Genomic DNA, 22,688 nt, shown 5'->3' on the forward strand with positions numbered 1-22,688 from the left:
TAATGCAGGTAGCCAGGCAGTGAGGTTCTTTTCACTTAAAAACTCTTGCGCTCCTTTTCTTTAAGGCTCTTTTTAATCGTTTGGTGCCATCAGTAAATGGAGTGAGAAAGTTCTCCGATATCCAAATCCGGAGGTTGCGGGTAAGCCTTTTCCTTGTTCTTTTTTGTTATTATGTGAAATTAGGTGATTGATAATCTCCTTAGAGTAGCCTATTTTGGACAGGTTGTTTAGTAATCATAAGGTCATGATATACACAGCGGAGATTGGTGGCAGAGGTTGTTTCTCATTTGTCTGTGAGTTTTTAGTGAAAAAAGCAGAAATATGACAACCTGCCCTCAGCTAAGAAAAAGAATGACACTTCCTTTACAGCATGGGTGTAGGAGTCAGGATGCCAGCATGGCAGTTTCTGGAGTTTCAATACTTGCTCATCCCAGCATTGGGAGCTTAGCAAGGTTATTACTTCTGTATTTTATTTGAATCTCTAATGCAAATATATAGTTATTAAACATACACTGTACTGTATGACCCAGAAATTCTACCTCTAGGTATTTCCCCAAGAGAAATGCAAACTTTTATGTGTATCATATAAAAACATGAATTTTTTGGGCAGCTCTATTAATAATCTGCAAAATCTAGAAACAATCCAAATGGCCTTCAGTGAATGAATGGATAAACAAACTGGTACATCCGTACCATGAATGAATGAATGAACTGATACAACAACTTGAATGAATCCCAAGGGCATTATGTTTTTGTGGAAGAAAATGTCTCAAACGGTTGCATACCGTATGCTTGCATTTATTTATATGACAATCTCAAAAGACAGAGCTATAGTGATGAAGAACAGGTCAGTGGGTGCCAGCAGTTACGGGTCAGGGACAGTGTGACTATAAAGGGGTAGCACAAGGGAATTTTAAAAATAAAACTCAAAAGTATATTCCTGTGTTACTTTTACATATGCAAGAAATATTGTACATCTATAAATATTAGACTGCCTGGCACATGTAAGCATTCAGTAAATGGTATGTGCTGCCTTGTTACCAATATTAGTTACACTCACCTTATTTTTAATTTTTTGCAACTTATATTTTGATGCTGTAAGAGTAGTACACAAGCTCCCCTGTACCCAGATGCAGTCATTGTTTGCATTTTGCCCTACTTACTGTACAGTGCTGTCACATTGATGCATATGCATTTTTCTCTAGACATGAGAAAAACTGACTTTCACACAGTTTGATATTGCTTAGCTTCTCTTGTTTTCACACCTCCCAAAAAACACTATGCAGAAAATAAGTCAGCTCCTACCTTGTTATGTCAGAGAATTGTGTTCTGCAAGTATGGTGGAAAGAGCAGGCAACTGATCTTAACCTTTGTTGGTAGAACTTTCTGTCAATGTGTGGGGAGGGGTTGGACTCAGTGTTTAAATGATCCTTTAAAAAGCTCTAGGGTTTGAAAACGAGGGATTTGTCCGTGGCCACAGAACCCCTCAACAGGTTAGAACGAGAACATTGGTCCCCTGTTTCCTGGTTCCCAAACTTTCTCTCTTGAACTTTGTTTTCTCAGTCTAACCCCCTGGCTTAGTCAAGAGTGGGTTGTCAGGACTTCCCTGGTGGTCCAGTGGCTAAGACTCCATACTTCCAAGGCAGGGGGTCTGGGTTCGATGCCTGCCTAGGGAACTAGGTCCCACATGCTGCAACCAAGAGTTTGCATACTACAACTAAAGATGCAGCAATGAAGATCAAAGGTCCCGCATGCCGCAGCCAAGACCCAGTGCAACCAAAGAAGTAAATAAGAGTGGATGATCAACCACAGATTCACAACTTAGCGACTGAGGGTTTTGCTGACCTCTGTGAACAATAGCACGTTCCAGGCTTGTGAGGCTGTTTGACAAGCCCGTGAGCACCAACTCTGAAAACACACCTGAGGTTTGAAAACAAAGTCCTATTGGCATAGGAAGGAAACTACGGGAAGAGAGGGCTTGCTGGGGCCACTCAGCTCTACTAAGAGTTATGAGAAAAGGAGGGTATGTTTTAAAGGAATTTTCCATTTCAGGATGTGACCACGGTACACATTGTAAATAGACAAATTTTCAACTTCCATGAGGAGGAACAGACAAAGCTTTCTTGTGCCTTTTGAAACAGTAAGAAGGCAGTAAACAATAGGACTACTTCAAAAGCATGTACTGTGCTAGAGCGATGTTTTTTCTTTTCCTCTGCATTGAAAAGACTATCCCTTTATATATTTCAAAAGATTAGCATATTATTTTTTTAAAAAAACATTAAAAGTGATTTCCATTGATTTTTATTGATTGCTACTTGTTTTGGCCATTTCTGGTTTTGCATTTGACTTGGACTTCTCAGTTGTTTGATTGAAAAAGCTTTGCACTTCTTTTCCTTTCAATATGTTTGCATATGGTGAATTAGTATGACATGTTTTGGTCACTGTGCTTACATAAGGCTTTGGTTTAGGGAAATGCCTCTGGTGTTCAGTAATAGGGACAAATGTGTTACTCATGCCTTGGTACATGTGTGAGTGGTATTAATAAAGATTTAGCTAAAGGGATCATAATTTGCCCTTCTGAATTTAACATGGTTTATATTTCCTAGACTTATAACCTAAAATATATGGTTTATATTTAAGATTTCCCTGGTGGTTCAGATGGTAAAGCGTCTGTCTACAATGCGGGAGACCTGGGTTCAATCCCTGGGTTGGGAAGATTCCCTGGAGAAGGAAATGGCAACCCACTCCAGTACTCTTGCCTAGAAAATCCCATGGACGGAGGAGCCTGGTGCAGGCTGCTGCCCATGGGGTCGCAAAGAGTCGGACACAACTTCACTTTCACTTTCATTTTCACTTTCATATTTCCTAGAGGGGACCCTATCTGGAGCTAAGGATAAAAATCTTTTTTAAAATTTATTTGCTTTGTTTGTTTTGTCTTATTTTTGTTTTAATTTTTTTATCTCTTCAGAGACTAGGCATTGAAAAGACTGACCCTGCCACACTGACAGATGAAGAGATAAACAGATTTGCAAGATTGGACATTGATCCAGAAACTATCACTTGGCAAAGAGGTACCAGAGCAGGGCGTACGCCCCATGGGTTCAGTTATGCCGCACACCCCATGCCCTCCCTAAAAGGTGGTAAAACAGGAGGTCCAGAGCTTGGGTATTCTTGTGTTCATGGTTAAGGGCTGACCAAGATGGCAACTTACTCCTTTTCCTGGCCACCTCTACCAGTCTCTCTCCTTATTAGCTGTAATCAAACCTGCTTTTGTTTGGTCAGTTGGACATTTTGCTGGCTTTGCAGTGTTCATTGGTGTGAGGATGGTTTTAAGGAAGTTCATGCACAAACCAGAAGTAACATTTTTGCAAGTTCCATTTTATACGGCAAGTTTCGGTGTCATGAAGTACAGAAGTAATGTTTAATCACTTCTTGAATCATGTTGCCCTTTATTCTTAGAATTCTTGTCTGGCATAAGTGACTTGATTTTTCTTGTAGCTCTGGAGCTTGCCTACTCATTTTTACCTCATTTTGTTAAACTCTCTTTTAACAAAATAGGTAGCCTTGTAGGTCTAAACATTTAGCAAGTTGAAGAGTGAGTTGCCTGGTTTCCCTGCCATATGTTGCCTTTCTTTATATCAGCCAGCATGGCTTAGTTTTTTATTTTGTACCAACAGTGCATCCATGCAAACTCTATCATTACTGAGAAGGAATTTTTATCCAGGTGCACAGAATGCAGCTAACAAGTAATTTATTGACTGTTTTTGTGATTGTGATTGGCCCAATAACTGTGCTAGCTAATGGCATTTTTAAGGTAACTCTCTTAGCATCTAATCTACACTGATATTTCTCTTCCTTTGTTTCAGTAGCTTTAACCCTATGGTATAATACTTTGTGAGGAGTAAAGATCCAGTTTGAAAATTTGGTATCTCCTTCACTTTTCCTTTGCTTTATATGTAATTTCATGCTTTCTGAGAAGGTAGAAGTAGACAAGGGAAAAAATAGATCATACCCATTGGCTGTTTTATACACAGAAATTAGATACAAGGAACTTGACACTATAAAAAAAAAAAAGGATAAACTCCAACAACTCATTACATCCTTCACTGTCAAAATGGGGTGTATGTGTGTCTCCAAGTGCTGTACAAGACGCTGCTCTTAGTGTTTAAATACGGTATTATGGGAAAAAATTTAGCATGTTATCCAGTACCTTAAAAAAGCCTCTCCTCTTTGATGCACCCTAAAAGTGTGAACGGGTTTGCCACTGTTGTTCGTTTTGTGTTTTGTTGCTATTTTTGGCATGTCATACAAAAAACAAAGTGAAAGTGAAAAGTGAAGTCGCTCAGTCGTGTCCGACTCTTTTCGACCCCATAGACTGTAGCCTACCAGGTTCCTCTGTCCATGGGATCTTCCAGGCAATAGTACTGGAGTGGATTGCCATTTCCTTCTCCAGGGGATCTTCCCAACCCAGGGCTCGAACCCGGGTCTCCTGCATTATAGACAGATGCTTTACCGTCTGAGCCACCAGAGAAGTCCACAAAAATTGGGAATATATTAAAATGTTCACCATAGTTAGACCTAGGCGGTGGGATTAAGAGTAGTTAGCAGATTGATCTAAGCCGTGTTTTCCAAGGGTATGCAATTGGATCGATGTTGTGCCATCAGAATGGAAACTATTCCATCTGCACATACTAAGGAAAGAGCTGGTCTGTCACCCAGCCTGCTTCAAAAGGCCTTGCCCTTGCCCTGTGTTTATGGCCCCTGTGGTTCTCAGGGTTGTGTAAAATCAGTGAGTCATCCCATGGAACAGCACAAACCTTGGCCTTTTGAAACAGTGTGACCTGCTCTGTTTTCTGTGGAATTTGGAATATGCTTTGAAACAGAGTCCAGATTTCTAGTTATTAATAATTGTTTGAATTCTCTAGAAAGCGTAAACAAAGCCACTCTACAATCCTGTCCTTGATTCCTGCACATTAACAGTACGTGAACATCATTTCTAAACTTGAACCCATATTCTAGCTTTACCATAAAATTTGAAATCAAATAGTCATTAAGTTAGACTTGTCGCTTTACAATTCTACAAGTTCCTTTAACTCTGTGGTCCTTTTTCCTTTCTACTGTGTCTACTGTATCTTTCTTCTGCGTCTTCCCTTTGTCCTGTAGTGCTGGATACCAACGATAGATTCCTGAGGAAGATCACAATCGGACAGGCTCCAACGGAGAAGGGGCACTCACGGACGGTAAGTGTTCCTTTCTAAGTAGATTAGTTCATGGGGACTGGATCCTTGCTGCTTCTCTCCTCCTCCGTCCTTTCCCGATCGATTGATTCTGCCGGGTGTTGTTCCGCCTTCTTCCTTTTAAAGTGGGAGCGAGTAGGTGTGTGGCATTGAGCGCTCTTGACAGCTTTTGCAGTAAACCCCATGTGTCACCTATGTATTTTCCCCCAACATTTTCTCCTAGAGGTGGAGAGCCCCCAGTGAATATCCTTGCACACAAATTGATTAAAATGGCTTCTTTTTTGTGGCCGTCTTGCAGTATGTTTCTTTAGTGTGAGAGCTTCCGTGTCAGTCCCTGTATGTTAGGGAAACCGTAATCACAGAACCACAAGCTGCCTCCAGAAGGATTGTTGGTCCTTCTAGGACTTTTATTTCTAAAAACTGTCTATTCAAAGTCTTGGAATATTTAATTACAAACTTGTTTGCTCTTAGGGGATTATTTATTTTCATTAAGTTCTTCGTGTACTGTTCTTTTATTCTGTCCTTTTAAGTTATTTGTTTAAGCCTAGGATGTAAAGAGAATCCACACTTCTAGGTTTAACACAGTTTTCCTTATTGTGTCTTTTCCCTGCCAACAGGCCCAGTTTGATATCTCCGTGGCCAGTGAAATCATGGCTGTCCTGGCTCTCACCAGTTCTCTAGAAGACATGAGAGAGAGACTGGGCAAAATGGTGGTGGCGTCCAGCAAGAAAGGGGAGCCCATCAGTACTGAGGATCTGGTGGGTCCCGGGGTGATTCCTCTGTGTCTGTATTCCCAGCCTCTCTCAGCAGCTACCGATAACACAAACTATGGTGGAGTTAAGATACTGCAGTTAACTAATGAAGTCATATGATCTTTTTACTTGGTAAATAAATATGAAATTTATAAAAAACACTTCCACAGAGAGTGACAGGCAGTATGCTCCAGTAACAGACCACAGTTTTCAGATGGTTTGAGCATTTATATTCAACCTGTGAATATTTCCAAGAGAGGGTGTCTGACTTCAGTTTCAGAGAGCATCAAGAGTCCCAAGTCTTTAGCGTCCCATCCTGGCCCCTCCCTGCAACAGGCCTCCTTGCACAGAGACCTCTCATCATGAGGCTCATTGGCCCCATATCCACACTGATGACCATATTGGAAACAGCTCAACCAGGTCTTCTAATGATCCTACTTGGCTAGTTGTCCACGTCAGGATTATTTCGGAACTGTCTACATGGTAATATGAAGTTTGAAATGAGATAATCTCTAGATTAATTTTTAAAAAGCCTGTTTGTGTTGACACACACCAAAATGGTTGGTCTACAATTAGTGGTATGTCAGATGAATTCAGAAAAGGGGGGAAATACTAATTGTTTATTTTCACAGTTTCTGTATGTAAAAACAAAAATTGCTTTAAATTTTTACACCAAACCAGAAACCTAGAAACTCATGGAAATTGAAATCTATACCTTTATCTTACATTGATACCAGTTTGTTCATCCGTGGTTGGATGGCTTAAAAGAGGGTCCTGATATATGAGAGCTGATGTTGAACTCCTGGGTAAATTTCAGTTTAAGGTACAGGACGTGCATGCATGTTAAGTCGCTTCAGTCGTGTCCAACTCTTTGCAACCCTATGGGCTGTAGCCCATCAGACTCCTCTGTCCATGGGATTCTCCAGGCAAGAATACTGGAGTGGGTTACCATGCCCTTCTCCAGGGTACCTTCCCAACCCAGGGATCAAACCTGTGTCTCCTGCAGCTCCAGCATTGCAGGTAGATTTTTTTTTTTTTTTTTACCACTGAGCCACAGGAGAAGCCCCAGGTTAAATTTGGAGAGGCCCCAAGACACACATGTTAAATTTGGTTTATAGCCATTTCAGTCCAGACACCACAGAATTACCTATACTTCAGTATTCTAGGAACTAGTGTCTTCATGCTGTCTAAAATGGATTCCCCACATGGATCAGTAACCAGAGCTTCACTGAGATGCTTGTTTCCAGGGTTACACATTTTTCCAGAACTTACATGTGAATGTCATTTTCATTCTCTATTCTTCTTTAAGGTATTTGGTAGCTTTATAAGTACATGAATGACTGGTCTAGTTTAGGTAAAAATATTCATTAGTCCAAGATGGCCAAAAATGGAAAACCTAAGAATGTTGAATTTTGGCTTCAAAAGGGAGGGTTTTTTCCTGGTGGGAATTAACCGTTTGTGCTTTTGTTTTGTAGGGAGTGAGTGGAGCATTGACGGTCCTTATGAAGGACGCCATCAAGCCCAATCTCATGCAGACGTTAGAGGTGAGCAGAGTGACTCCCGCCGTCCTGGACTGGTTGGAAAGCACAGTGTCCTTAGGGAGACACTTCTTTTCCTGATCATCTCTCTATTCCCATTCTTCTCACAGTTATGACTGGGACTGCACTGAAATATAAAAGAGGTGGCTTCATACTTGCCCTTTTTCTTTTGGATGCCAACTAATTTTGGTTCCCCTTGACCGAATGGTCCCTTTTGAAGCAGGATCGGCAGCTTTGCTCACGATGTCTTGCTTTCCACAGGGCACTCCAGTGTTTGTTCACGCTGGGCCGTTTGCCAACATCGCACACGGGAATTCCTCCATCATTGCAGACAGGATTGCACTCAAGCTTGTCGGTCCCGAAGGGTTTGTAGGCAAGTACTTTTGCAAAATCAGTGATAGACCATTTTTCTTTCAGCATCAAGGGAGCTGGGGTAGCATTTTTACAGTTGCTTTTGTCCTTACAGTGACTGAAGCAGGATTCGGAGCAGACATTGGAATGGAAAAGTTCTTTAACATCAAATGCCGGTATTCTGGTCTCCGCCCGCACGTGGTGGTGCTTGTCGCCACTGTCAGGGCTCTGAAAATGCACGGAGGTGGCCCCACGGTGAGAATCAGGGATTGGAAGGGTCTGATTCTCAGACATGTTCTGAAGGCTAAAAGGAAGCTGATGACTCCTGCCTGTTTCTTCATTAAGCTGCTCTTATCCTTAAGATTATTAGGGTACCAAAGCAGGGCACGTCCACATGGCTCTTGTGCTGGCCGTCTCATCACTCACAGGTAGTCCCTGCTCTTGGAGAGGGCCAAGTTTGGCCTCGTGGCCTACCTTTCTGAGGAAAACACCTGATGATATCCAAACCCCTCCAAGGACATGTGCTTGGCTATATTTACCGAAAAACTCCTTTCTGTTCGGACTGTTCTTTTTACATCTGAGTCCCATTCCCTCTAATGGTGCTGCTGGCAGCCAGCCAGTCAAACCATTTAGCTTGAGATAGAGGTCAGCGTGCCAGGCAGGACTGATAACAGCCTGGGCTGGGGAGAGGAGGAGAAGAGGGGCAGGTATGCTGGGACTGCCTCCAGTGATGGGGGAAACAGGTGATCACGGTTTTCCTTCAGCTCTATCCTGAAACTGTGTTTTCCTCTATTCACACTGCTTAGAAATTGTACTTTTTGCTCTATTGTTGGGTTTCCCAAGTGGCTCAGACGGTAAAGAATCCACCTGTAATACAGGAGACCCAGCTTGATCCCTGGATCGGGAAGATCCCCTGGAGAAGGGAATGGCAGCCCATTCCAGTATTCTTGCCTGGAGAATCCCATGGACAGAGGAGCCTGGTGGGCTACAGTCTGGGGCGGCAAAGAGTCGGACACGACTGAGTGACGAACACTGTCACTGTTGTAACCTTTTCTTCAGCGTGTACATGTGAAGATACGGCTCTCTCTTTCAGGAATTAGTTGATGAAGTATTAAATTCCTGTCCTCTGGGAGCTGGTCTTGTAGCTTGAGCAGTAAGACCTCCCTCATCTGCAGAAGAAAATCACTGTTTCTTAGTGTAGTGATCAGGGCTTTTCCTGATAGAGCAGTTCTCAAGAATGTTGGCCTCAGACCTTCCTGACACACTTAAAATTATTAAAGGCCTAAAAGAACTTTTGTTTAGGTGAGTTGTGTATACTGATATTTACCAAAGTAGGAATTAAATTTTAGCATAAATATTAACATAATGAAATGCTTACATAAACAGTTTTTTTAAGTGACTCTATTTTCCAAAACAACATTTGGGCATTGTATGTTTTTCAGATCTCTTCAGTGTCTGGCTTAATCAAAGACTGCTGGATTCTCATCTTCAGCATTTGATCTGTTGTGATGTCGCATAATCTGTGGGCAAATCCATTGTAGACATCCTGAGGGAATGAGAGTGAAAAGAGCCATAATATCTTAGGGTTATGGAAGTAGTCCTGACCTCTTGGACCCCAGGAAAGGTTTAGGTCCCCACTAAGGGGAGAACCACCGCCGCCACAGCCCAGCACACTTCTCTGGTCCTCCTCGTCCTGTGGCCCTCCTAACCCAGGACGTCCCTTTCTGCTGGGCTGCAGGATGGACTCCCTTTCTCTTCCTTATCATAACCAGCGTTTCTCCTCCTCCATCCTCTCACTCATCCTCACGCCCTTGTGCCTCCCTTCCTCCTGATCTCATGGTCTGAGGAATCACGTGAGCGTGTCACCTGGCCGCACTGAGAGGAGAGCTTTTCACACAGCTCTGTTGGGAGGCTGGCCCGCTGCTCCTGTACCTCCTGGAGCCATGTGAGGCCCAGAGAGTGGGATCAGGTCCCAGCTTCCTGCCCCACTTCTCTGAGGCCCCTTTTGGAGGTGGAGCACTGTGGTGTCTCTGAGGAAAGGGAGCAGAGCACTCGGAAGGGTTCTTAGTCCGTTGCCCAGCCGGGTCCCTGGGACCGGCGCCTGCACCCTCATGCACTTCCCTGTGCTTACAGTAGGCCCCACCAGGTACCTCTGTAACCGTAGAGGAAGAAAATCTTTGTGTGTTGTTTCCCTCTTGTTTGTACTGCTCACGTGCCCCAGTTCAGCCCCCACGCACCATTTCAGCTCCACAAGGTGTGGGCTGGCTTGGTGGACCGGCTCATGAATACATTGCTGGGCGCATCTCAGACTCCACAGCGGACGTCTCAGGGTGGCTCTTGCAGGGCTGACAGCTGCCTTTTTCCCTATACTCTGCCCTACTTCCACCCCCGCTGCTGTGTGCTTCGCAGGGAAACACATTGCTTCCCCCACCCGCCTTCATAGATTCGTCCCTTCTCTCTTTAATTCAGTTCATGAAGGTCTCCCACCCTGCTCACAGCAGTGACTTTTGTTCTGTGCCGTAGTTTTGGTCATTTGCTCTAAATCCTTAAGGCAGGAAACAGCTTTCTACTGCTGTATATCCTCCACCCCACCCCCCAGCCCCCTGCCCCAAGGATGCAGTTTCTGGCTTTGAACAGATGGCAAAGCACTGTTAGAAGCTAAAATTTTACTGTAAGTAAAAATGCCTCTGACTTTGCTGCTTTATCTTCCAGGTTACTGCTGGACTTCCGCTTCCCAAGGCCTACATAGAGGAGGTAACTTCAGTCACTTCTCATTGCTTGCCCTAGGATGCACCACATTCCAAGTCAGCATTTCTCAGCCTGGCATATCTGGAAATGAGTGGGTTGTCATATGACCCAGGGCTGTTCCTGGGAGCAAGGGGCCCGTAGTGTGCTGAACAACTGGACTAAATGAAACAGGGAAGAAATGCCTCATAAAACAGTTGCCTACATAGGCTACCGGTAAAACCACTCCCCTAGACCAGTGGTTGATTCTCAACCAGAAGCAGTTCCCCCATCCTAGGATATTTGGGAATGTCTAGAGACATTTATTTTTGATTGTTACAACTGGAGGTGGGGAGTGCTACTGGCATTCAGAGCGTAGAGGCCAGGGCTAAAGAGGGAAGCTATGATTTGTAGGATACCCCCCACTACAAAGAAATAAGGAACCATGCACTAATCTAGTGGAAGTTTCCTTGTCTTCCCTGCATTGACCGGTTGATTTGTAAATGCCATTCAAATCAGAGGCAAGTAGGGGGATTTTCTCAAATGCTTTTTTCTCTGCAGATTTAAATTCATAGTCAAGGGCCAAGATGGGATCAGCACCCTGGTTATTTTTCTAAGCAAGGTTTTCATAAACTGATATGGTTTATAGCAGTAAGCAGGAGCTCAAAGAATTCTGAGTGTAGAGCTTCTCATGTTCGTATCATTTACCATCGAGAAGCATCTCTGGCGCCAGTTTGGGGTGGTCTTGAGAGAGGTGCGGGCACCATGTGAGACGGTAAGGTCAGCGGCTATCACCGTTGATTCAAGTTCTCTGCCTTTTTTGGAGGCTTTTAAATTGTCAGACAGTGCAGGGTCACTTTTCAGCCCCCAAATGAAGTAATTCAAAAGCAGCTAGCAAAGCATTGCTGGTGCCTTCAGCCTGCCTGTCTTCTGAGTTATGATTTGCCTTTTATGGTCATTTGTGTGATTCATGCGTAGGAGGGGAATTCACAGTTCTGGCCCTCCTGCCACCCCGCAGCCTTTCCTGTGTCTAATTAGAGTGACTGCCCCTCACTGGCCCAGCTGGTGTCTTCATTTAAGAAATTCGCCTTATTTAAAACTGTTCTCAATCAGTCTTACATATTAATTGGTTTTCATGTGACTAGAGGTAAAGAATTAGCTGTGCTCTTTAGAATGTCAACTAAATTCTAATCTCAGTTTTCAGTGATTAAAGGGAAAAAAAACATAAATCATGTTTATAATGATCTCGGTTGTTTTGTGCTTGTATCTTACCCTTTCTGCCATGGTTTTATGGAGTCCATAAACCAAGCACTATTACTGCTGGGTTTTACCCATGGTCTTAGGTACATATTTGTATATGAGACCATGATACTTTCATTGTTAAAATACTTAATGAATTTTAAGCTTATATAATAACATACACTTTATAAAAAAATTAAGATTATAATATATATGATATGAGTCCCCGGTTTAGTGTATATATCTCTCAACATTTAAAATTTCCTGCATATGCACATGTATTTTTTTATTTGTCCAAAAATAGCATTAATTAAGCTATTCATAGTTTCACAGTTTTAGTACATCTTTGAGAGGTTCTGTGCTAATACAGATTATCTCACTTTTCATGACATGTGCATGATACATATTTATTGAGTGTGTATATCATAATTCACTGACTCAGTCCCCTATTGGAGGAGGTTTGTGTTGTTTGCAGTCTTCTCATGCTGCAGGCAGTGCTCCAGGAAGCATATTTTAAAATGCTTCCTTAATTACTTTCCTTTCAATTTCATAGTATTTGGTTCTTAAAGATGGTATTTATCTTACTTCTGATACAAGGCTTATTATGGTTGAGTTCATTTAAACCTTTTGAAGCATTCCTGATGACACCACATTTTCTGACAAATGCCATGCACAGGGCTTCCCTGGTGGCTCAGACGGTAAAGAATCTGCCTGCAGTATGGGAGACCCAGGTTCGATCCCTGGGTTGGGAAGATCCTCTGGAGGAGAAAATGGCAACCCACTCCAGTATTCTTGCCTAAGAAATCCCTTAGACAGAGGAGCCTGGGGGGGCTGTAGTCCATGGGGTTGCAAAAAGTTGGACACAACTGAGTGACTGACACTTTGGCTTTTTTGTGCACCGTATGCCAGGCCCTGCCTTCTGATGGCAGCGTCTGTGCCATCCCGAACAGCCAGTGTGTGCCGTTGTGCCGTAGGACTACGTACAGTCTATTATAAAACGGGTTGCAAATATAATTTAAGGGCATCTGAGTCCCTTCAAACAGCAAATAAGCTCGAGATATGGCATGGTGAGGCAGATGCGCAGGCAGATCTCAGCTTTCAGGGCAGCCAGGCCATGAGCACAGCTTGCTCCAGGGTCGCAGGTCACTTGGAGCGGCCTGGGGAACGCATCACCGCCCCTGCGCTCTGTCGGCTTGTCCTGACAGCAAGTGGCTGCTGGCTCAAGGAGACAGTTTCTCTTTTAAGAAGAACCTGCAGCTGTTTTAACTTCTGCTCTCTAACCTTCCAGACCTCCCTCTGTTGTTTCTGCAGGACCTGGAGCTGGTTGGAAAAGGCTTCAGTAACTTGAAGAAGCAAATTGAAAATGCCAGGATGTTTGGCGTGCCAGTGGTAGTGGCTGTGAACGCCTTCAAGTACGTATGGGGTGTGAGTTGAGGCAGGATTTGACAGAACACAACAAAATTCTGTAAAGCAATTATCCTTCAATTAAAAAATAAATTAATAAAACAAAGAGTTGAGGGAGACTGTGGGAAATGGCCAGCAGACGTCTCCTGGAGCGGATGTGCAGCCCAGCTCTTAGCTTTGTTCTTTTCTTCAGTTGCTGCTGTCAGTTATCAAGCGTTCGCTTTGGGAGCTGTTGATGAGAGCCTGCCATATGACAGGAGCTGCATATGTCACAGGGGACTTGTCACCCTCCCTGCTGAGCATGCGGAGTCAGATTTGGCTCCTGTGGGTGCCCATCCTCACCAGGTGAAGTGGGTAACACACAGGCCAGAACTTAAATGTTCTTTCTGGTCTCTAAAGGCCTTTTGTGCTAAGATAAGGTCATGGGCCTACAGTTCCATTATTTCTCCAGGTCTGGTAGGAGAGTGTCTTGACAGTTTGTTAAGCATAGTGACCTGGAAATGTTCCTGTAAGAGAACTTGCATGGGTTGTTTAGTTATTCTCATGCTGGTTTTGATCTTGTTCTGATGGTCTAGCCACAGCAAAATAGGAAACAAAAATTTTGAGAAGCTAGTGTTTATTGATTCCTTATGATGTGCCTGGAATGTTCTAAGTACCTTGCGTGTGTTTGCCATCTAAGCCTCATGACATCCCATGAAATGCAGTGATTATGCCCATTCTACCCACATGGACACCAAGACATTGCAAGTCATCCAGCTGGTAAATTGTGGCGTCAGGGTTCAAACCCAAGCAGTGTTACTGTTCATGTCTGTTTATCAGTGGGTAATGCACGTGGATTTTTATGGCAAAAACATGACAAATTCTGTCCTCTCCCCCATCCTCAGTGCTTTAACATGAAGTTCTGCCTTTATAGGACAGATACGGAGGCCGAGCTGGACCTTGTCAGCCGCCTCGCCAAAGAACATGGTGCTTTTGACGCCGTGAAGTGCACTCACTGGGCAGAAGGGGGCAAGGGCGCCCTGGCGCTGGCTGAGGCCGTCCAGAGGGCAGCTGCGGCCCCCAGCAGCTTCCAGCTTCTCTATGACCTCAAGGTGGGTTAACTGCTGTATGCAAAAACAATAAACCAAAAAAGCACAACGAAGTTTCTGTTTAGGCTTCTGTTCAGAGCCATGTTTAGCAGCTTCAGCCTGTGGGTTTGCATCTCATGGAGGTGAGTTACATGACCACAGCCTGGACGCCCAACTCCAGACAGCTTTCTTAACAATGTGCATTGCTGCTTTCTGACCGAGGAGGGCATCCAGACAAGAACACCCCAGGAGGTTGGCTCACGTCCTAACTTTGGAAAAGACTCACAGTACAGCCCCTTTTCTGGCAGGAGAAAGGCTTACATAGAGAACCACAGCCTTTAAAGCAGGGCACCAGCCGTGTTACTGCAAACTGGCACTGGGCTACATCAAGCTGAGAAGTGTCGTCTGACTGCTTCCCAGCATAGGGGAAAGCAGTGTGGTTCTGCACACCTTTCCTGGTACGGGGTGCCTGGGGTTCAGAGAAGCACTCAGGCGCGAAACCAGAGTACCTTGGCAGGCTTCAGCGTCCTTTCTGTCACTGAGTAAATTATGATACGTCTGGCGCAGGCAGAAGCACTGCTTATTCTGGGGTACAATAAAGGTAGTTCACAAAGTGGTGGTTCTTATTACAGGGTTGTGCTTTGCTGTCAGCTCTCTGTCCATATACTTCAGAAGGCGATTGGACATTAAGCAGTCCGCCCACAGCAACAACTGCCAGCTTCGTTAGGAGCACGGCATGGACACTGCAGCTGGTTCTGCTTGTGTTATCTAGACCATAGACTTTCAAAAATAGCCATAAAAAGGTAGAAGGAAGCAAACCCTATTGCTCATGAATTTTAACAGTCTCTTGTTTTCTTTGTCCCTCGCAGATCTAATCTGCTTATATCTTAATTACAGTTAATTAACATTCTATTGATAATGGACATTTTCCTGTTGAGCTTTAGTTTTATAGACTGGTTTGAAAACCTGTTCAACCAAACGTCTTTGGGGGAAATGCCATACACAGAAATTTGCACACAAATACAGAGCATTTATAGACACCTTCTCTAAGCCCGCATCCACGATGCCTGAGTGAGGAACCCCAGTCCTTGGAGGTGAGAAGGAGGCCTGGAAGAAGTGGGATAATGAGGACTTCATAACCCGTTTCTACTTGGAACTTGTATCTGACAGACGGGAAGCTGTCGCATTTTGTCGTATTCAGCATCTGTTGGTCTTAAATCACTCCTCAACGAAAGTACTTTTGCTTCAGGAGTTCTGAATGTGCCTTGGCATTTATAGAGCTCCAGTTATAAGAGGCTATGAAAGTAATCTCTATTGAATCTTTATAAAGCCACAATTGAATAGCTTCACTTTATTCATGTCCATTATACAAAGCCCCCTCATAAATGATCACAGTTTAGTTCAAAAGGAAATACTTGTTTTCGTAGGTAATTCTTTTCGTAATTATTCTTTTCAGAAAGCAAAACTCGCCCAATGTTAGCCTTAGTTGCTAGGGGCCATGGAGTCACATACTGCCTAATTTAAGTGATTTGCTCCCCCAGGTTACCTGTGAGAGTAGCTGTCTTTCCCATTTCCTTTGGGCAGTTTCTCCTTGTGCTGTTTGCTCTTGAATTTTAGTGACTTGAGCTGGGCTGCAAGAGTATTTCAGAGGCCAGACGCCACTTCTGAAGGTTTTTGCCCTGGAGGAAGCAGCTCTGGGCTTCCTCATTAGACCTGGAGGTCACTGGTTGGACCCCTGGCCTCTATCCGCTACACAAGTGCCATGAAAAACATATCCTTTCCCACCATCCTTGTTGTATGTTGATCGTATAAGTCATTAGATTGTTGTTTAAATATGGGGATGATTTTGTTTTTATAACTATTTCCAAAGTAACAGCAGTTGACAGTCATTTGTGTTAAAGGGAGCATCTGTACACACTGGGGGTTCTGTGAATGGGTATCAGTTGTCTTATTTCATAAACAGTATCCCAAGTCTGCTTTGATGGGAGACTGATGGTCAGTATTAGAGCGTTATTTTTATTTACGAAGAAATAGTTACTCTTGAGCAATATTGTTTATGATGTACCTAGTAAAATCTTACACATGCACACATACAGTAACTTGACACCTGTGGGACAGTTTCGGCTTACAAGATCTGGGACCTTGTAGTAAAAAAACGTTTCTAATCCAGTAAACTTTGAACTATTTGCCCATCCTTGTATATGTATAAACATCTGTGGCCGTTTCAGGGACTCTGACCCGGAATACCACTGTAAGTAAAGGTTCATGTCCTCACAGGTATCTAGTCATGCCCTCCCCTCTCTCTCTCATTAGCTCCCAGTTGAGGACAAAATCAGAATTATTGCGCAGAAGATCTATGGAGCTGACAACATCGAATTGCTCCCTGAAGCCCAGCACAAAGCAGAGGTCTACACAAAGCAGGTAGGTGTGTTCTTTCAGCTCTTTTTAAATATCAAGTCTTGGAGGCAGAATGCCCGCGTTCCCCCAGCCCCACCAGGCACTGCTGTCCTCCTCTGGGCGGCAGCCATCTCCCCTCTTAAATACTGAGCATGGATTAGGTGGTCCAGTCCCAAGTTCTTTATCTTCCCTGAGGTGGTATGTGAGTGTAGAAAAGTCATGAGGAAACATGAAATGTCTTACTAAAGCACTGAGAGCCTGCCTTGAGTGATATTTTCACTTCTGCTCCAGACTATCATTTTAATCGGTTATATAAATGAAAGTGAAATGTTCATTTGTGGGATATAGTTGTGCGGGCTCCACTCCTTTGCCCAAGAAGGATTTTTTTTTTTAATTTATAATGACTAAGCTGGAGGAGAGCGGTGACACAGACATGGACATAAAGGGAGTTGGGTGTTTCAGGTAAACTGCAGAAGCACAGTGCCCAGATGTTCTGCGTTGCATTGCCAGCTTTTCACTTCTCCCACTTCTGTTCCCATCTTTGCCCAGGGCTTTGGGAATCTGCCCATCTGCATGGCCAAGACACACTTGTCCTTGTCTCACAACCCAGAGCTAAAAGGTGTGCCCACTGGCTTCGTCCTGCCCATTCGCGACATCCGCGCCAGCGTGGGGGCCGGCTTTCTGTACCCTCTGGTGGGAACGGTGAGTGAGTGCTGCAAGCAGAGAGGACCGCTTGTTCATCAGTGCTTCTTAAATCGATTACTGTAAACATTACATAAATGCCTAATTAGCAGAGTTCATTGCTAAGGAGAAAGCTGGAGTCGGACCCATTACGATAAATTGTCTAGCCGTGGACCATCTTGGTCTCAGTTCAAGGATGATGCCATGACTGCTTGTACTGAATAATAATTGTTTCCCGGTGGCAGTGTGACCTTGTCTGAATCCCGGATGGGCCTAATTCATAGGCTTTGTACAGTACTGTTGTATATAATCACAGCTGACTTTTATTGGGCACCTTTTACAGACTAACTTAGTCCTCCCAGTAGCCTGTTTGAGACTCTGCACCTCCTGGGTCTTATCAATAGGCCTGGAGCTTATGCCTGAAATTCAGGGAATTAACCATTCTTGAGTAAAGAATTTGCCCCTTAAAGTGTAAATGAAGCTATAGATAAGAAAGATAAGGCGGCTTATTTATGCTTTTTTCTTCTTTTTTTAATTAATTTTTTTTATTGAAGGATAATTGCTTTACAGAATTTTGTTGTTTTCTGTGAAACCTCAACATGAATCAGCCATAGGTATACATATACCCCCTCCCTTTTGAACCTTCCTCCCATCTCCCTCCCCATCCCACCACTCTAGGTTGATACAGAGCCCCTGTTTGAGTTTCCTGAGCCATATAGCAAATTTCCATTGGCTATCTATTTTACATATGGTAATGTAAGTTTCCATGTTGCTCTTTGCTTACATCTAACCCTCTCCTCCTCTCTCCCATGTCCTTAAGTCTGTTCTCTGTGTCTGTTTCTCCACTGCAGCCCTGTAAATAAATTCTTCAGAACCATTTTTCTAGATTCTGTATATGTACATTAGAAACAATATTTATCTTTCTCTTTCTGACTCACTTCACTCTGTATAATAGGTTCTAGGTTCATCCACCTCATTAGAACTGACTCAAATGCGTTCCTTTCTATGGCTGATTATTTACGCTTTGAGATGAATTAATTTTCAAATCCTTCCTTGTCTTACAGGTTTCATACATGTTTTAGGAGGAAAATTGCTAATTGGGAAGTAGAGGAGAGGTTACGGGCATGATTTGGACTGACTTTGTTAGTTAGTTTGGACTCTGTCCCAAAGTCTGTATTGATCCTGTGCCCAGGTCTCCCCCACAGATCTGCCCAGTAGCCTATTTGGTTGGCCAGAAAATTCGCTTGAGATGTACAGAAAAACCCAAATGAACTTTTTGGCCAACCAGTATATCTGCAGCTTTTTCTTACCTGAAATAACAGGATTGAAATAGTGAACTAAGCCAGTACACAAGTAAAGAAATCAATACATCTCCTTTTGGAACTTCTTTCAGTTTAGTAAGAAGGCAGTAGGAGGCAATATTACAGTCGGAAGTACAGACGGTTAAAGCCAAATTCATTTTCAGCTCTGCTGGTTTGGGCCTCAGGATAGTTCAGGTGTCTCAGTGGTAAAGAATCTGCCTGCCAAGCAGGAGACACTGGTTGGATCCCTGGATTGGGAAGATGCCCTGGAGAAGGAAATGGCAACCCACTCCAGTATTCTTGCCTGGGAAATTCCATGGGCAAAGGAGCCTGTCAGGCTAGTCCAAAAGGTCACAAAGAGTCGGACATGACTGAGCGACCAAACAACAACAAGAGGTGTGAGCCCTGCTCCTCGCAGCGCTCTGGGGCAGCGTCACCACGTCACAGTGGTGGCCAGACGGGCCTGCAAGCCAGTGTCCCTCAGCCCCTCCAGAGGCCAGAGGCCTCGCTCTGGTGACAGCATTCATCAATGCTCAGGGTTTGTCAAAATCCCCTTTTAATAAGAACTCTAAACCATTTATCCAGCACCTTGGATATTGTAGAACGTACATTGATTCTGGAGAAACTGTTAGCAGCTGGCAGCTGAAGAAGCAGAACAGTGTTGTCACTTCTGATGTGTGCATGCAGAAGGGTGGCTGTGGAGACAAAAGCGAAACTGGAAGTTTCAGGCCTGCAGTTCGGAAAGGAGCACAGCCTGCCCAGCTCCACAGCAGTCTCATCTAGACAAACTCACATTAGAAGCCCGCTTGGACCAACACGTTTCCACACAAAATCTAGATGGCTTGATGATGACTGTTCTTCCTGCTGCCTAATTGCTGTTGGGGCCTGAATGAGGCTTAGAGGATTTGAACGTTTTATGTACTAATTCACGGGGTGGTGGTTTCTTTTTGGAGGTTTTTTTTTAATCTAAGTTCCTATATGTATATATATAATCTTATTTAAAACTGTTTTCTGATTATCGATATGACCAGTGTCTAAGGGGAAAAAGTCCTACTTGGAAAAGAATAAAAGTACTGAAAATCCTGCTAATTACTATTTGGGGGAACATCTTCAGAATTTTCTGCCAACTTGCACATGCATGTCTACATCAGTGGGCACCTGTCCTTTATCTTTATAATGTCATCTTCAGGCTCCCTTTTTCTTCCTCGTCCCCACACTCAGCACTTGCTTCTCTTACAGAATTTGAGACTAAAAACCAACATGAGCTCCATATAGTGTGTTCTCAGGAGTGTTGACTGACACTCAGATGTCAGAATCAGGTTTTCTAAAGTATATGTATTTTGTGTTATGGAAGGTGACTCATCCTTTTCTATGACACTTTTATAGTAAAGTTGTAGAAGTTCCATTTAGTCTCGCCTCCTGTCTGGATCTGATTTGAAACTTGTATGTATGTATTCTTTATAAAGGATGTTGTTCCAGGTTAAAATATACTGAGTTTTCACTGACAAGACTTTACAAATTTATATCTAAGTAGGTATTTGTCAAAGCCAACTCTTCAGAAGAAACAAGTATAAATAAAATCCATAAGCATTGCAAGCTCAGTTTTAGAAAGCCAGATTGGACTAGTAGTAACAGTGATTGTAAAACCATCTAGATTGTGTCCAGCAACGTCATGGCCCAAGTTAAAGGATACTGATTGCTAATCTTTTGTTACTGAAGCAAATATATAATACCAGTATCATCTCAAGACTCTTTAAAACAAAATTAAATAGCAGACAAGCCTGCACCTCCTTTTGGTGTTTCAGTGTGAGAACCAAGGGGGTGAATAACTGGCTTAGCCTCCCAGCACTTGCCATTGTGGGGCGAAGGTGCAAACTCACCCTCAGCCTCCTGTTGCAGCTGTCCGTGTGGGAGCCCAGAGGGAAGACTGGCGACTGGTTTGCTGGAGGACTCGAGGGTTTTCTCTTGAGATCAGAACAGAATCAGTGACTTGGTTTTTAATTTGTAACACGAAGAGTACTGCTTTATGGATAACTGTAAAATAATATTGTGTCTTGGGCTTTCTAACTGAAAGGAGCATGAAGGAAAAGACCCGGTTTAGTTTGTTTTTAATGCTATTTCACATCTCCTAGATGAGCACCATGCCTGGACTCCCTACTCGGCCCTGTTTCTATGATATTGATTTGGACCCTGAAACTGAGCAGGTGAATGGGCTCTTCTAAACAGGTAAGTCATTACTGGCAGAAGTTTTGCTTTTTCCTTATGAGGCATATTTATGAATTATCGGATTCCATCTAAAGCTATGAAAATGCAGATTTCATAATTTAAGATTCCTTCCCAGACATCAGTGAGAGGAGAGGCCGTAGTAGTGAGCATTGGCAGTACCCAGTAAGTGAAATATTTATATTTCCTTACATTTTTGGAAGAAGAGCAGGGTTCATCACAAATTAGCAGCATCAAGGGGAGAGGCACCATCTGATGAATTGTGGAGGGACCCCAGTGAAGGTTAGACCTCTTTGGAGCCCCAGGAGACTCTGGGCTTGGAGCTGATGGCACACTGGAGGGCAGGAGCAGCTGAAGGTCTGTATACTCTGAATGGACGGCAGGCAGGAGTGAGTAAATGTCCTAGAAAGTAGATGAGAGAAGGAAGCGGAAGCAGTCCAGGAATTCTTGGGGTCTTAAATGAAGGGCCTCAAAGTACTCCTCACGATGAGTGAGCTACTCCTGGACATACCAGGTGAAATCTCAAAAACATTAAAGATGAAAATCCTAAAAACCCTTCTCCAGAGAAGAAAAAATGGCTGGCCTGTGAAAGAAGTGAGAATTAGACTGAACCCTTGTCTTCCCAGTAGTAAGAGGCTTCTAGACAGTGGAGGAAAGCCCTCCACACTCACGAGGAAAGGTGACTTGCCACCTGTATTTACACTCCACTAAAACTGTCCAGGTGTTCTCAGACAGGCGCAGGCTTGCTGCTCCCACATCCCTTCCTCGGAAGGGATTTAGCAGTTTACTCCAGCAAAATGAGGACCAAACCAGGACAAAGGAAGACATGGTTTTCAGAAGATCAAATCTTAATCTGGACTTAATGAAGGGGAGTCCTGAGGACTGCAAGTGACCCAGAGTTACAAGTCCCAGATGCAATAGAAGGAGGGAGGAAAGACTAAAGAGAGCTAAGACAAGGGTGTCAAAAGGGTAATTATGCAAAAGAAAGGCTCTCACATTGTCTAAGAAAGTCAGGGTCCAGGTGGAAGCCAACCATGGCTATCATCTAGGCAGCTGTACGGATGGTTGTCACAGAAGCACAGACACCTGTGCTTGGTGCTGGGGAAGCGCTGTTCTTCAGGAGGCATGTGTGACGTTGGAAATGTCATGGCCCATGCTTGGTCTGGACTTACACATCCTTGGTCTGGACTTAGACAGTATTCACACAGCCATAGTGTAAATCCTGTACGTTGTTTTCAGGTCTGTGGACAGAAGTGTTGACAGTGAGGAAGGAGGTCAGTGTTAACAACTTCAGCAGCGGTAGAAGATGATAGTGTGGTGTGGACAGGAAGAGGAGATATTTCAGTGCTTAGAGAAAACTGTTTCTTGTCTCTTTGTCTTTCTAGATTGTCCGTCTTCAAGAAGCTGGTTTGAAAGTTTGGCTGCTGTTTATTCAGGCTTCCTGTCAGGAAGTGTGGGGAAATCAAGAGAAGTCAGTCCCTGCCCCCAAAGGTCTTCTGAAATGAGTAGTGGGAGTTTCCCCAGAAGCCTTTCTTCAGTTTTAATTTGCATCATTGTGTATAAATTAACCTGAATCATGTACACGTCTAATTACCTTACTGAATCCCTGGAATAAAAGTAAATAATTTTTCAGTCTCCGTGTTCAAATAGAAATTGTAGCATTTAACAGTCTGTTGCCTTAGCTCTGCTTTCCCCTGTGATCTGGGAGACCTCTGCCACAACAGAAGCAGCCAGTGCTAGTGTGTACCTTAGGATACGTTGTGTTTAAAGGGGG

General features: G+C 43.7%; 1 protein-coding gene across 2 annotated transcripts in view; it reads left to right on the plus strand.

Moving 5' to 3' along the window:
- Positions 1-22,551, plus strand: part of MTHFD1 (methylenetetrahydrofolate dehydrogenase, cyclohydrolase and formyltetrahydrofolate synthetase 1) — a 60,561-nt gene extending 38,010 nt beyond the window's left edge. The window contains exons 16-29 of one of the 2 annotated variants that reach the window (XM_059890505.1): positions 66-140; positions 2,969-3,071; positions 5,164-5,240; positions 5,855-5,995; positions 7,465-7,533; positions 7,789-7,900; positions 7,994-8,133; positions 10,591-10,632; positions 13,153-13,253; positions 14,159-14,336; positions 16,626-16,733; positions 17,259-17,411; positions 20,824-20,917; positions 22,300-22,546. In XM_059890505.1, coding sequence (XP_059746488.1) covers positions 66-140; positions 2,969-3,071; positions 5,164-5,240; positions 5,855-5,995; positions 7,465-7,533; positions 7,789-7,900; positions 7,994-8,133; positions 10,591-10,632; positions 13,153-13,253; positions 14,159-14,336; positions 16,626-16,733; positions 17,259-17,411; positions 20,824-20,913 — 1,389 coding nt within the window. In that variant the 3' untranslated portion in view covers positions 20,914-20,917; positions 22,300-22,546. Of the gene's footprint in view, positions 1-65; positions 141-2,968; positions 3,072-5,163; positions 5,241-5,854; positions 5,996-7,464; positions 7,534-7,788; positions 7,901-7,993; positions 8,134-10,590; positions 10,633-13,152; positions 13,254-14,158; positions 14,337-16,625; positions 16,734-17,258; positions 17,412-20,823; positions 20,918-22,299 lie in introns of both variants that reach the window. The other variant, NM_001083477.1, reaches the window with a different exon arrangement.
- The last annotated feature ends 137 nt before the right edge of the window (positions 22,552-22,688 follow it).

Source organism: Bos taurus, chromosome 10 (genome assembly GCF_002263795.3).
Source record: "Bos taurus isolate L1 Dominette 01449 registration number 42190680 breed Hereford chromosome 10, ARS-UCD2.0, whole genome shotgun sequence".
Classification (NCBI taxonomy): Eukaryota; Metazoa; Chordata; class Mammalia; order Artiodactyla; family Bovidae; genus Bos; species Bos taurus.